This window comes from Equus caballus, chromosome 4, assembly GCF_041296265.1.
Source record: "Equus caballus isolate H_3958 breed thoroughbred chromosome 4, TB-T2T, whole genome shotgun sequence".
NCBI lineage: Eukaryota > Metazoa > Chordata > Mammalia > Perissodactyla > Equidae > Equus > Equus caballus.
Window position 1 is genome coordinate 1,055,031 of NC_091687.1, and position 15,397 is coordinate 1,070,427.

The window sequence follows — 15,397 nt, forward strand, 5'->3', positions numbered from 1 at the left end:
AGCTGGAAATATCTGACCTTGTATGTGGTGCTCGACAAGATTCACTACATGGCAGGAGTGTCTGGGTTCAGGCCTCCTCAGTGCTGGCCTGTGACTGCAGCAGATTCCTGCGTGGGTCTATTTGCGTGTTTCTGGAATTGATGAAATGTGTTTCATCACTTTTAAAGTAACTAAAAAGTACAAGTAAATAATGGAAATCACAACAGACACCAAAGCAAGCCGTTATTGGGTAAGGGAAAAATGTCTGGGAAACGGGCCAGTGGAGTTGTGAAACACAAAACTCTTGATATAAAGGCATTTTAACTATTAAGATAGAGTTGTGAAAAGCAACTGCGAGAGAAGATTTCCCACATTAACTTTAAAACAACATCAATCTCCCACATTTTTGGTTACATTGAAACAACAGAGAAGTGTCCTGAAGTAAATTTAAAAAGATGCATTTTTTTCCCTCATTCCCATTTTCTAATATCAATATCAAATTTGAGACACTCACAAATTTTAACTATAAAGATAAATTATGATAGAAATTTTGTTTTGGAGGCATTTCATCCAAAGCTCATATCAACAAGTATTGGTTATGCACTGATTATTATCATAAAGCACCCCAAAATTAGTCTTTATAGTCAAGTAACAGTAAAACTTGAGTATTTACCACACGCCAGGCTCACTTCTAAGTGCTTAACATGCATTGTGAACTTATTAAATACAATAACCATTAACATTAAGGGTCTGATTATTTAATTTGCATTTTTTCAGATGATGAAAAAGGAGGGGGAGCAAGATTAAATAACTCGGCAAAGATTACCCAGTTAATAAGAGAGAGCACCAGCATCTGAAGCCAGACTGCACACCAGGGTTTAGGCCACTACCACCGGTTTCTACTTCTCTCTGAAGTAACACACTGAGCAACGACAATGTGAATGTCTGTACTATTGATTATAGTAACTTCACTTACACAAGGCAGGCACTGTGGGTGGTTGTGCAGACAATAAATAAGGTGAAAGTGTCCATAACTGTTCATCCCCTTAAGTAGCTTCAAATCTAATGGGTGCTGAGATCACATAAAAAGCTTTGATATGACATCATAGGTATCACATGCATTTTTAAAGTTTTTTTTTAATTGAGATATATTTGACATATAACATATTACTCTCAGGTGTACATCATAATGATTCAATATTTGTATATGTTGGAAAATGATCACCACAATGTCTAGTTAACATCCTCACCAAACATAGTTACAAAATTTTTTTTCTTGTGATGAGAACTTTTAAGATTTACTCTTAGCAACTTTAAACACGCAATACAATATCACTTACTATAGTGACCATGCTGTATGTTACGTCCCCATGACTTATTTTATAGCTTGAAGTTTGTACCTTTTGACCCCTGTCAACCATTTTGCCCTCTTTCCCTAACCTCTGGCAACCACAAACCTTTTCTCTGTATCTATCAGTTTTTTTTTTTTAGATTCCACATATAAATGAGATCATACGGTATTTGTCTTTCTATCTGACTTACTTCACTTAAGGCCCTCAGTGTCCATCCATGTTGCCACAAACGTCAGGATTTTCTTCTTCTTCTTCTGTCTTGTATATATACACCACATCTTCTTTATCCATTCATCCATTGAAGGACACTTAGGTTGTTTCCATATCTTGGCTATTGTACATAATGCTACAAAGACCATGGGGGTGCAAATATCTTTTTGAATTAGTGTTTTTGCTTTCTTCAAATAAATACCCAGAAGTGGAATTGCTGGATCATATGGTAGTTCTATTTTTAACTAATTTGTGGAATCTCCATACTGTTCTCCATGGTGGCTGCACAAGTTTACATTCCCACCAACAAGGCACAAAGCTTCCCTTTTCTCCACATCCTCACCGACAGTTGTTATTTCTTTTGTGATAAGTCCTTCCGACAGGTGTAAGGGGGACAGCTCACTGTGGTTTTGATTTGCATTTCTCTGATGATTAGTGACGTTGAGCACCTTTTCATAGACTTGTTGGCCATGTGTATATCTTCGTTGGAAAAATGTCATTCAGATCCTCTGACTAGTTTTTAATTGGATTGTGTGATTTTTGCTATTGAGTTATATGAGTTTATATACTTTGGATATTAACCCCTGATTAGATATATGATTTGCAAATATTTTCTCCCATTCCATAGGTTGCCTTTTCATTTTGATGGTTTCCTTTCTTGTGCAGAACCTTTTTAGTTTGATGTAGTCCCACTTGTTTTTTATTTTGTGGCCTTTGCTTTTGGTGTCAAATCTAAAGCATTATCACCAAGAGTGTCATCAAGTTGCTTACTGCCTGTGTTTTTCTTCCAGGACTTTTATGGTTTCAGGTATTATGTTCTTTAATCCATTTAATTTTTGTGAACGGTGTAAGATAATGGTCCAGTTTCATTCTTCTGCATGTGTCTGTCCAGTTTTCCCAACACAATTTATTGAAGAGACTGTCCTTTGCCTGTTGTTTATTTTTGGCTCCTTTTTTTGTAAATTAATTGACCATATATGTGTGGGCTTATTTCTGGACTCTGTATTCTGCCCCATTCATCTATGTGTCTGTTTTTATGCCAAAACCATACCATTTTGATTACATAGCTTTGTAATATAGTTTGAAACCAGGGAATGTGATGCTTCCAGCTTTGTTCTATCTTATGTCTTTTTAATCTAGAAAAGTATTATGGTTCAGATAAACTGAGAAGGTGAGAGTGGGGACAGTTAAAACACTACTTACACAGTTTCTGGAAAGAAGATAGCAGTTTTTGGAGTTCGGTGACAGACCTAAGATAGAAGCCAAATGTCTGAATCCTTGATCTGATCTTGCTCAAGGAAACTAACCTCTCTGAGCCTCTTTTGATCCATCTCACACTTACTGTTCCCATTCAGTAAGAACATACACATTTCAACCAGGATTTTTTCAGAAAGAGACTGAACCTGACGAATTAGATCCAGCATAAAAGGAGTTTCTTAGAAGGGTACTGAAATGAACAAAGGAAATTTTAGAAACCAGAACAGCTTTAGGAACCTTAGAAATGGCAACTGGGACTATGATTGGTTCAGTTTGGGTCAGTGGCCCAGTGACGGGGGACTAGGAGTGGTCGGGCCTGAACCCACGGCCAGGGGGATGAGAACTGTGATTGACAGCTCTACTGCAACTACAGTTCCCAAAGGGCAGACTGAAGAACAGATGCCAGCTGAATCTAAAAAAGCTGCCACAAACAAAAGTGCTAATGAGTAAAAATAATGACCTTAGCAGACACGCGCCATATTCCGAGGACTGTTTTAAGTATGTCTCGGGTGGTATGTGGTATAATGTTTGGAGGAAAACCCACACTATGCACAAAGCACTATTAGCACATAGTGGGGTAGTGGAGCGGGGACACAGTGAAGTGGCTCAGATGATGAGGAGCACGGATGGGAGGCTGTCAGATTTGACTTGATTGACGTGTCAGAGCCAGTGCAGGTCAACGCACAGAAGACAACACAGCCACAGTTCTGTGTTAGGATAACTTGGGTTAGAGAAGGGACACATGGGAGGTGGGGAATTTAATTAATAAGCCATCTCAAGTGGAAGGTAAGGAAAGATCTGAATTCAGTAGGTGGTAGGGGGATGGAAAGAAAGAATAAACAAAAAACCACGTGAGGCATTGGAAAAGTAGAATAGTGTCAAATGGTGGCTCATTAGAGATGGAGATGAGGGCTAAGAAGTCCTCCACTGAGAATGAAATGAATGCTGGTACTGGGTAGCTACCATGGCAAACAAAGTCGGGGGCGAGACCCGGTTTAAAGAGAGAATGAGGATGAATATGATTTTGGTCCTACTGAGTGGAGGCAGGCAATAAATTCTCAGAAGGGGATGTCCACCAGGCAATTCCAAGTGTGTGCCATGTCTCATGAGAAAACGTGGAGCAGGAAAAACTAGCTTCTCGAGTAGACGAAATTGCAAAAAGAGAGGAGAGATAAAGAAGAAATGCACATCCTATAGAATGACACTTAAATCCTAACGCAAAACGTGTTCAGCCAACAGGTTTGTAAAATTTTAAAAATTTAAATTTATTAGGATTTATTAGTAACACAATTACACAGAATAAAGTTCAGGAATCATCCATGATGGTCACCAATATGTACGTCTTTGTGGCTTTTTAAACTGTATTTCTCATGATTCAAATTTATTCCCAGTATAGTTGAATTTCATACATGACTTCACAATATGGATATTACATGTCTTCCATCGGTAAAATTAATGAGAACATGTCTTTCATGAAAGGCACATAAAGAATCTAAACTAACACACTGAAGGAATTTTGATAACTTTGAATTTCTTTACATTACAAAGAAGAAAAACAAGCCCCTCAAATGAAACAAAGATAGATGTAGCTTGTGGTTACCCACAGACACGCACACGCACGCTCACACTTCAACAAATATACTTCAGAATGACAGCACAGGACGAAACTCAGAAACGACGTGCCCCCGAAGTTTACTCAAAGACTTTGTCAAGATGCGTAAAACAAACAGAAGTAAGGTAGGGAATGCTGTTCATTTTGCTGAGACGAGGTCACAGGACACACAGTGAATAAGCGAAAGAAAATGACTGCCCAAGTTCACGATCCAGCCCAGATGAGACCCTCATTTCAGTGCACATACAATCACTGGCTGTATTAAATCCTGTTACTCACTTTCTAAGGGCAATTGCATGTGTCATTCTCAGAAATAATAGCGCAATTTAAAAAGAAAGAATATAAATTCAAGCAGGTGGAGGAAATTTGAATGATCTAAGGGAAAAAAGTAATTTTAATAAAGGGTGATAAGTAAATTTGAAACTAGTTACATAGATGAATTTAAAACTCGTATCACATCAGAAGCTGACTAGATTCAGAGATCTTTCCTGTTATTTTCCAAACTCGGAGCTACTGTGTGTGCTCCGTGTGTACGAGGATTTCCCAAAGGAAATACACAAACGGATGTCTCAACATTCACTAGGCTGACATGTTTTACCCACAAGAATGCTCGCGAATCCACCTAAACTTAAGTTATAAATAAAAACGTAGTTATTCAAAGTGTATAAAAATTAATCTGGCATCACCTTGACGGCAACGCATGAATACCATCCAAATATTAAAATTCAAAGTGAAAACAAAACCAACTGAATAAAAATTAAGTGTCTATCATAGGTCTAAGATAGTGTATCCTCAAAAATCTAAAATTTTAGCTCTTCAAACCAAAATCTAACATAGAATCAGATCAGCATGCACTATTAAAAAAAAATCAAAATGCATATAATGTTTAAATAACTGATCCAAAGGCAAGTATATTCATCCGCTTTAAGAACATTTCAATAAAACACATTAAATTTAAAGAACAAATCATGTTATTAAAATAGACTGTGCCGTGTTTGTACAAATAACATTTTTATGATTACAAGTGTACAGAGAACCAAGATAAGGGCCGCCCCTTCTCCTAATGTTAATCACTGTACTCAAGAATTTACAGGACACGAACACAAATAAAGCTGGTAAAACTGGCAAACACAGTAAGAGCCTGTCATTCAGGGCGAAGTACTCAGTGTTTCCGCTATTTCCAACGCCATCATGCTACAATCATAGGCTGCCGCTCTGAAAACCTAGAAGGAACGCAGGCAACTAAAGCTGTAAGTACGTGTAGACACACGCGTGCATATTTACACGGACGCAGAAATGGTGAGGACACCGCAGCCCAGCTCTGACGGGCCTCAGCGCACACCGAGGGACCACCTTCCACACTTAGGAAAGGTCCTTCTGTGACCTTCAGTTAACAAACCAGAAGAGCTCTGGTCAGGCCCTACACGTGTTTGCCATACTTTACATCCTGTGTGGCTGCGAGACTCGAGACTAGAGAGGTTCAATGTACGCGTTTGGTTTCAAAATGCATTTACCCACGAGCTGCAAAACTCAGAAGAGACCACAATCCTTCAGGTTATTTTTTATGATGACATCCGTTACGGCGTCGAAAACGAACTGCACGTTCTTCGTGTCGGTGGCACACGTGAAGTGGGTGTATATCTCCTTCGTGTCCTTTCTCTTATTGAGCTCTTCAAACTGACACTGGATGTATGCGGCTGCCTCTTCATACGTGTTCGAGCCTGAGACGGGAAAAGGAAAGAAACACAGGGTGAAAAGCTGCAACGAGCACAAAGCTGTGCAAAACGGGCCTTGAAATACAGTTCCATTCGTATAAAATATGTGGACTCTGTAATTGTATTCCCCCTTCGAGAATGAGAGAAATTACTTCCCCTAAATGAAATATACCCATGTTAATTACCTTTTGATGACTGTTAAGTTACTCTTAAAAAAAAAACCCAAACCCAAATCATGGTATTCCATGTTCCCCATGATCTTTGTTCCTGCCGCCATTCCAAACGCCAGATCCCCCTTTTTCCTACATCCCAGCACGAACCACTCAGCCCCTCATGGTGGCACGCTGTTTCAGCTCTCGTCTAGGGGCTGATCAAGAAATGCCGAGTGAAGGCCGATGGGTATTTCTCACTTCCTCTCGTATGTACACGTTAATTAGCCTTTCTCACTCATTTTTCTCTATTCAAAAGTCGTACAAGGGTCTACATGTGGCTTATGGCCATGAAGTTATAAAATGAGGGACACGCCCCTGCTCTCAAGTGACTACTAGACTTCTGAGCACAAACAGTCTGGAACTTGTCTGGCAGTATCTAAAAATCACCACGCCTACTCTGCTGACCGGCTGTTCAGGTTCTAGGTGTGCCCTTGACAGACCACACACAGGCACCTCTCGGAGACGGCGCGGGCTCAGTTCCAGACCACTGCAGTAAAGCGAACATCGCGATACAGTGGGTCACGGGAATTTTCTGGTTTCCCAGTGCACATAAAAGTTATGTTTACACTTTGTGGTCTATTAACTGTGCAATAGCACTGTGTCTAAAAAAAACAATGTACACACTTTAATTAAAAAATACTTTATTGGTACAAAACGCTAACCATCATCTCAGCCTTCAGTGGGTCATCATCTTTTTGCTGGTGGGGGGGGTCTCGTAAAAAATGCAACATCTGCAAAGCACAACTAAGTGCAATAAAACGAGGTGGGCCTGTACATATGTTCACCAGAAGACATTCAAAGACAGCTAATAGCGAACAAACTTCTACTTTAGGAAACAACCCAGAAGGTCATTAAGTGTAGACTGGCTAATGAATTCTGGCATGTTCATACAATGAGCTGCCACAGAGTAACGAGAAACGAGAACGAAGGTTCTGCTGCTACACACACCAGCATGGATGGGTTTCCTACATATACTGTTCAACACAAAAGGCCAGACACAGTGTTTACTACATGACTGATGTTTAGAAAGCAATCAAAATTAGTCAATGAGGACAAAAGTCGTAATAATGGTTACTCTTTGTGTGTGTGTGTGTAGGGAAGTGATGAGTTAAGACTGGGAGTGGCATGTTGGGCCTTCTGGGGACCTGGAAACACTTGATGTCTTGACCTGAGTGGGGGATGTATCAGTATGTTCACTTCTTAAAATTTAATGAGCTTCACATTTGTGCTGTATGTACATATTTTATATATGTATATATATAATACTTCAATAAAATGTTCATTTGAAAGAATGTTCAATCTCGCTTTGCAGTAGTAACACAGAATTACATGCCTGGCTTTCAAGGTCCCCTGTTGCTCAGCCTGCTCGCTAAGGCCCGTCTGTGATCCTCTATTCCACATCTGAGGCTGGCTCCGTGTCAGGGGACCCGATGTACAAGCTGCCACCTGTCACTGGAGTGCTTCCCCCGCTGCACTCACCAGCTGTTTCCATGTCTTGGCCACTGTGAAAAATGCTGCAATGATCATGGGATGTACATATCTTTTCAAGTTAGTGTTTCCATTTTCCTCAAATACTCAGAAGTGGAATTGCTGGATCATACAGTAGTTTTATTTTTAATTTTTTGAGGAAACTCCATACTTTTTTTCCACAGCAGCTGCACCAGTTTACCTTCCCGCCAACAGAGCACAAGGGTTCCCCTTTCTCCACATCCTTGCCAACACTCGTTATTTCTTGTCTTTTAGACAATAGTCATTATATCAGGTGTGAGGTGATAGCTCATTGTGGTTTTGATTTGCATTTCCCTGGTGGTTAGTGATGTTGAGCATCTTTTCATGTACCTGTAGGTCACCTGCCTGTCTTCTTTGGAAAAAGGTCCATTCAGATCCTCTGCCCATTTTTTAATTCGACTGTGTGGTTTTTTTGCTATTGAGTTGTGTGAGTTCTTTATATATTTTAGATATTAACCCTTTATCAGATATATGAGTTGCACCTATTTTCTCCCATTTCATAGGTTGCCTTTTCCTTTTGTTGATGGTTTCCTTTGCTGTGCAGCTTTTTAATTTGATATAGTCCCACTTGTTTATTTTTGCTCTTGTTGCCTTTGCTTTTACGATGTCAAATCCAAAGAATCATCACCAAGACTGACGTCAAGGAGCTTACCAGTTGTGTTTTCTTATAGGAGTTTTACACTTTTAGGTCTTACAATCAAGTCTTTAATCCATTTTGAGTTGATTTTTGTGTATGGTCTAAGATAGTGGTCCAGTTTCCCAGCATTTATTGAAGAGACTCTCCTTTCCCCATCATATATTCTTGGCTCCTTTGCCATAAACTGAGCATATAGGTGTGGGTTTATTTCTGGGTTCTCTATTCTGTTCCACTGATCTCTGTCTCTGTTTCTGTGACAGCACCATGCTGTTTTGGTTACTACAGCTTTGTAGTATAGTTTGAAATCAGGAAGTGTGATGCCTCCAGCTTTGTTCTTCTTTCTCAACATTACTTTGGCTGTTTGGGATCTATCTGTGGTTCCCTACAAATTTGAATGTTTGTTCTATTCCTGTGAAAAATGCTATTGAAATTTTGATAGGGATTGAATTGAATCTGTAGACTGCTTTGGGTAGTGTAGACATTTTGACAATATTAATTCTTCTAATCCATGAGCACAGAATATCTTCCATTGATTTGTGTCATCTTCAGTTTCTTTCATCAATGTCTTACTTACAGTTTTCAGTGTACAGGTCTTTCACCTCCTTGGTAAAATTTGTTCTAGATATTTTGGGGGTTTTTTTGATGCAATTGTAAATGGGATGATTTTCTTACTTTCTCCCTCCGACAGTTTATTATTCATGTATCGAAATGCACATATTTTTGAATATTGGTTTTGTATATCCTGCAACTTTACTGAATTTGTCAGTTAAATGGCTTTTTAGTGGAGTCTTTAGAGTTTTCTACATATTAAATGTCATCCACAAATAGTGACAGTTTGACTTCTTCCTTCCTATTTAGATGCTTTCTATTTCCTTTTCTTGCCTAAGTGCTCTGGCTAGGACTTCCAACACTGTATGGAATAAAAGCGGTGAGAGTGCGACTCTAGTGTCGTCCACGATCTTAGAGGAAAAGCTTTCAGCTTTTCACCGTTGAGTATGATGTTAGCTGTGGGCGTGTCATATACGGCCTTTATTCTGTCGAGGTACATTCCCTCTACACCCTTTTTGTTGAGTCTTTATCATAAACGGATGTTGAATTTTGTCAAAAGCTTTCTCTGCATCTATTGAGGTGATCATGTGATTTTTATTCTTCATTTTGTTGATGTGTCCTATCACGTTGACTGATTTGTGGAGGTTGAACCATCCTTGCAGCCCTGGAATAAATCCCACTTGATCATGGTGTACGATCCTTTTATTGTGTTGCTGAATTCTGTTTGCTAGTATTTTGTTGAGGATTTTTGCATTTATGTTCATCAGAGATACTGGCTGTAATTTTCTTGTGATGTACTCATCTGGTTTTGGTATCAGGGTAATGCTGGTCTTGTAAAATGAGTTTGGAAGTGTTCCCTCCTCTTCTGTTTTTTGGAAGAATTTGAGAAGGACTGGTGTTAATTCTTCAGTAAATGTTTGCTAGAATTCACCAGTGAAGCCATCTGGTCCGGGGCCTTTGTCTGTTGAAAGGTTTTTGATTACCGATTCAACCTCCTTCCTAGTAACTGATCTGTTCAGATTTTCTGTTTCTTCATGATTCTTGGTAGGTTGTATGTTTCTATGAATTTTTCCATTGTTGTAGGTTGTCAAAATAAGTTTACATTTTAACTCTTAATGTAGCTAGTAGACAACCCCATATCTTTTACAAAACAAATTTTAATTTATTTTATTAAAGTATAAATAAGGCTCTTTGTCTGAAATTCTAAAGCAATAAACAGTGTCTTGTTGGCTCACAGAAGCTTTTTCAACCTCTAAATTAAAACCATGTTTTGGGAAAACAGCTTGCACTGAGTGCACAGCTCATTACTGAATATATTCTGGGCAGCTGGCTAGATTACTGACTCCCAAGAGCTACAAGACACATGAATGAACTATTGAGCGCCTTCCTCAATATGATTCTAAGTCTTAGGAACAGCAAAGAATGGGGAGGAGGAATTTGACAGATATCTTCTAGTATTTTCTAATGTGACAAGACAGTCCTGAATAAAGGTAAGTACGGATGATAACCTGGTTCAAGAAGGGAGAATTGGGAGGCTGGTGATATAATTCAAGGGAGATGGAGGAAATGGGAGAAAGAAAATGACATGAGTTCAGGCTGAGTTTCAGGTGCTAAAAAGCATGCACATGTCCATCAAGCAGCTGGAAATGCAGGCCTGGGCCTTAGAGAGAAACCAGAGTCGACAGCAGACTTGACCATGGTGAGAACAAATATGACTATGAAGGAATGAAGCGCTAAAAATCACAGGACAGAGATGGAATGCAGTGCAACACCAGCATACAGATAGAAAGAGGAGAAGACGTGAGCAGACAGGGGTAGAGATGAGCCAAGTGAGGGGTCGGCAGGCCGTGGGGATCTTCCACAGAGGCAAGGGCCACAGGGATTAACAGCTGAGGTTGCAGCAAGAGGTAACGGAGTCAAGACTTGGGGTGTGGGGAGAAGACAGTAAATCCCAATCTAACACTGGGAACGTGAAAGAACGATGTGACATTCTCTCGGTTCAAAGATTCTAAGATCGGAGATGCTCATTAACTCAAGGAAAATTATCAAACACACTGTCTACCTGGCAAAGAAAAAGCAAACGAGTCTATTCTTGGCTGCTCTGAAATCCCGATAGGTGTGTGATCTTTATGGGCTCGTTTGGGTCGTCTGGTAATATTAGCACAAAATGGCTACTTCATAGAAACTGACAAAAATGAACCAAAAGACAGACGAAAGTAAGAGCAAAACTGAGCCATGTTGACCGTGGGTAACTTCAATCCTGTAATTAGAATTATAAATGACTTTATTCCTAATAAGCACTAAAAGTGTTTCCGAATAAGGTGACTTAAGGATGTGATGACTTTCAAAAAGAAAACAGAAATTTTAAAATAAGCAACCATGTGGAATGATTTGGAATTGAGTGTAACTTTGCCGTCCACAGAAGGGCTTAGATCACGCGCAGTGGGACTGCACTCAAGGACCCTCCCTTGGTGGCTCCAATGAGAACACAACCACACACGGTCTGGCTGTGAAGGGTGTGGGTGCAGGAGCGCCACAGACTCGGGTCTGGACCCTGTCATCTCAAGAAGCCCCAGCGCTCTCCCCTGTAGAGTGGGAACAGGAGAACTGACATCACAGGGCTGTTGTAACACCGCCTGTGAATGGCAGTAAACGCTCATCGCACAACCTAACACTAGACAGACTGAAATAATGTGCATAATGAAACAAATTCTTGAGACTTTTATTTTTTGGTGAGGAAGACTGGCCCTGAGTTAACATCTGTTGCCGATCTTCCTTTTTTTCCCTTGAAGAAGACAGTCCCTGAGCTAATATCTGTGCCAATCTTCCTCTATTTTATATGTGAGATGCCACCACAGTATGGCTTGATGAGCAGTGCTAGGTCCGAGCCCAGGATCTGATTTTACAGATGGGGTAGAGACCCCAGTAAATTAACTGCCTTGTTCAAGATCAAAGAGCTAATTGAGGAAAAGCCAGCACTGGACCTGAGGTCCCTCCTTGCCACCATGGACCATTTTCCAAGGGAGGAAAATTAAAGCAGTCTCATTACCACAATTCAGATTTCTCGGGAAACCTTGCGTGACTCCCCCTGAGGAGTCACCTGACTCCTGGATTCCCTCTTCTTCTCTCCCCCTCGTGATTACTGTCGTGTTCCTTCTACCAGCATGTTGGCTGCTGTTTTTATGTGTTTGTTGACAAGTCCATGTGTCTGTGAGATCAGACAGTGAGCAAGGACGTGTCCCATTTGCTGCACATCACAGGATACCTGACACAGATCCATAAACCAGATGGACGAACCAATGTCTCAGATTTAGGAAGACGTGGAGTCATCACAGAAAATTACCCAACATCCTTTCCATAAAATGAATGCATTACTTCACTAATCTGATCCACACCTCAAGGAACGGAGTTGATAAGCAACTTGTCTTCAAGGTGCAACTTACTAAACTAAGAGATTCCATGGGCACCTGAAACCCTGCCTTAGGGGAACTTTCACTTAGAAATATTGTCCACAGAACGTAAAATACCTGCATATTCCGGATAGCATATGGTGAGGGCACTCTTCTTGATTTTCTCCTCAAAGAGATCCTTCTTGTTTAGAAAAAGGATAATAGAAGTGTCTGTAAACCATTTGTTGTTACATATGCTGTCGAACAACTTCATGCTTTCGTGCATCCGATTCTGTAACGGAGAAGAATACAACCAGTCTGTCATCACGGCAAGGATTTTGAGAAATACTGCTTATAAAATAGACCACATGCTATAATAAAATAGAGCTTAGTCAGCTGAGGAACAGGGCACCAACCACAAAAACACATTTCCGCCATTTAAGAACAAACAGCCTCTGATTTTAGGCGAGGGGAGCATCTACGTGACTCTTCATTCATCGCACCCGGCACGTGACAAGAGCTCTCACTGTCACAGTCAATCGAAGTTTCCATTAAGGGATAAGCAGAGGGTTTAAAGATTAATAAATTAAACGGAACAAGCTGAACACAATTAGCCCAACACCCTGAATACAATGGTGCATCAGGAAGGAAACCGAGGTCCCTCTTTCCTGCCCTCCAGGATCTGTGGTTCCCACAAGGGCACCTATACGTCTTCTCTTGAAGACAGAAGACAAGGACACAGGCTGGGGGACAGTGCCTCCTGCCCAACGGCTGCACACGCCTGATTTCAGAAGTGTTAACACGGACATTTCTCTTTTTTCCCCCAGTTTGTACTAAAGTTGATTCAAAATGATTGAGTTTTAAATTTCTATTTAAAAATATTGCCTCCAGATTAAGGGTACATTGAGACACACGTGAAAATCACGTGGCAACAGCAAAGTATAACTCGGGTCAAAGATGACTGAGTGATCTGAGCAGTAGTAACAAGTCAAGAACAACGAGCGTTGGGGTATCGTGGAAATAAGTTTATCTCCGCTCAGTATGTAGAGACCAGATGCAGGAAACGCTGAGTTAGGCATGTACGGTTGAGGCAAGATTAAGTCTCAGCCTTTTCCTTTTCCTCTGTGCTCCTTGATCTACTTCCCTCTTAGTATCCAGACAGAGAAATGAGAGAAATGAGCCTGAACTTTCAAATGCTTCAGACATTAGCGAGAATTTCTCAAGAAGTTTTCCGAGAAGCATTTTTCTCGGAAAAATTCTCGTCAGCATCTCGGGCTCTTCCTATCCCATGCCCAATCTTGAAAAGCGGGTCTACGTGCCATCTCTTCGTCTTCGGCCAGAACCAGGTCGTAGTCGCTCAGCGCCACACAGAAGATGATGGCGGTCACGCCTTCGAAGCAGTGGATCCATTTCTTCCGCTCGGACCTCTGTCCTCCCACATCAAACATTCTGTAAGAGGAAAACTAATGAGTTTAGCGTCAAATGAAATGTTCAAAAGCTCCGAGGCATTCTATAACATCAACAGAAAAGCTCCAAACTGCAGGCGGAAGGTGGGATGGGAACAAAGGAGAAAAGGACTTTTGGGAAGAAAATTTTGATGGAGAGGAGGGGGTATCTCAAAACAAAACAAGAAAACCCCAAAATACCCTCAAAGAAAACAACACATTCATTGACAGATGAGAACACTTAGAGCAGATCATTAAACCCTGAGAAGTCCCATGAAGCAATTAGGGAAGGCAGAGAAAACGGGGGAAATTCGAGTTGCAGAAGTCACGGCGAAGAGAGGGGCCCCGCCCACTACAAAAAGTCCTTTTCTCCCAGAGGAAACAAGCAAGACTTTCACGTAAACCAGGAAAGAAAAAGCTGAGCAAGCAGTCGACTCAGACGGGGCAAAGAGGCTGCTAATGAAAAGTTCAACTATGGTGTACAAGAAAAATGGGATGAAATAGGAGATGAACGAGTGGCTGTATCGAATAGTTTTTAAGTTAAGACTGAAAAACTCAATTTTTACACAATATATAATAGTACACCATGAAACAATATAAAGGCGACAATCTTTTTTTCCTCTCTTTCTGATAAGAGTTTAAGTTAAGCAAAGGTTGCAACTCACATAGATTATGTTACGCAACCTAGAAATAACCACTTACGTAACGGAAACACTATGCAAACTGGTACATTTTTAAAGGTTCCATTTATCGAGATGATGCACTAATTAAAACAGTCCCGATTTAATTCTCAGCAAAGGAATTTTCCCTGCGGAGTCGCACTGGCCTATAAACCAAATCTGAGTCCACCAGCTAGTCCTGCTACTTCTGTCATCATTTCAGCGGCCTTCCTGCTATTGGTTTGGCTGGTAAATCATTCGTTAAGTTGAAATATGCTCCGTAACAAAATGATCTGACCACACCATAAAACGGGTAAGATCCAAAAAGGACGGCTGGTGATAAAGATCGGACACAAACAACATGAAAGAAAATAAAATCGTGGCCCGTTTGTCAACCTGCCAAGGAACACAATTTGAAAATAACTTGACCAAAAAGGTAACATACTTTTAGAGAAGTCCTCTGATCAGAGGTCACAATTCCCCACCACTTGATATAAACAACAAGGAAACCCACCCAGCGCGCGCGTCCCTCTGCGACGGCTCGTTTCGTCATAGACTTTTGGCTAGGCCATCACACGGCGATTTAACCAAACACGAATCCAGGCGCAGCCGGGACGGTATTTCAGAGTCGCGGTTAACATCCATAATCAGCTGACTCCATAGAGGAGATTATCTGAGATCACGTGGGCAGACTCGCCGAATCAACTGACCAGCCTGACGGGCAAAAACCGAGCTTTCTCAGGGGAAAAAGAGATTCGGCCGCAGGCCTGCGAACGCCAGGTTCTGTCGGCACCTGCCATCCTGCTGGCCCTACGGATTTCACAGTCGCCAGCCCCACAGGCGTGGAAACCAATTCCTGGAAACAGACAGAG

The 15,397-nt window shown here is 40.9% G+C and overlaps 1 protein-coding gene across 1 annotated transcript in view; it reads right to left on the reverse strand.

Moving 5' to 3' along the window:
* Positions 1–4,038: 4,038 nt before the first annotated feature.
* The window catches only part of GNAI1 (G protein subunit alpha i1), a 78,464-nt gene continuing 67,105 nt past the window's right edge, over positions 4,039–15,397 (reverse strand). The window contains exons 6-8 of the mRNA XM_023638820.2: positions 13,741–13,870; positions 12,560–12,713; positions 4,039–6,131 (exon numbers count right to left, since the gene is read on the reverse strand). Coding sequence (XP_023494588.1) covers positions 5,941–6,131; positions 12,560–12,713; positions 13,741–13,870 — 475 coding nt within the window. The 3' untranslated portion in view covers positions 4,039–5,940. The remainder of the gene's footprint in view (positions 6,132–12,559; positions 12,714–13,740; positions 13,871–15,397) is intronic.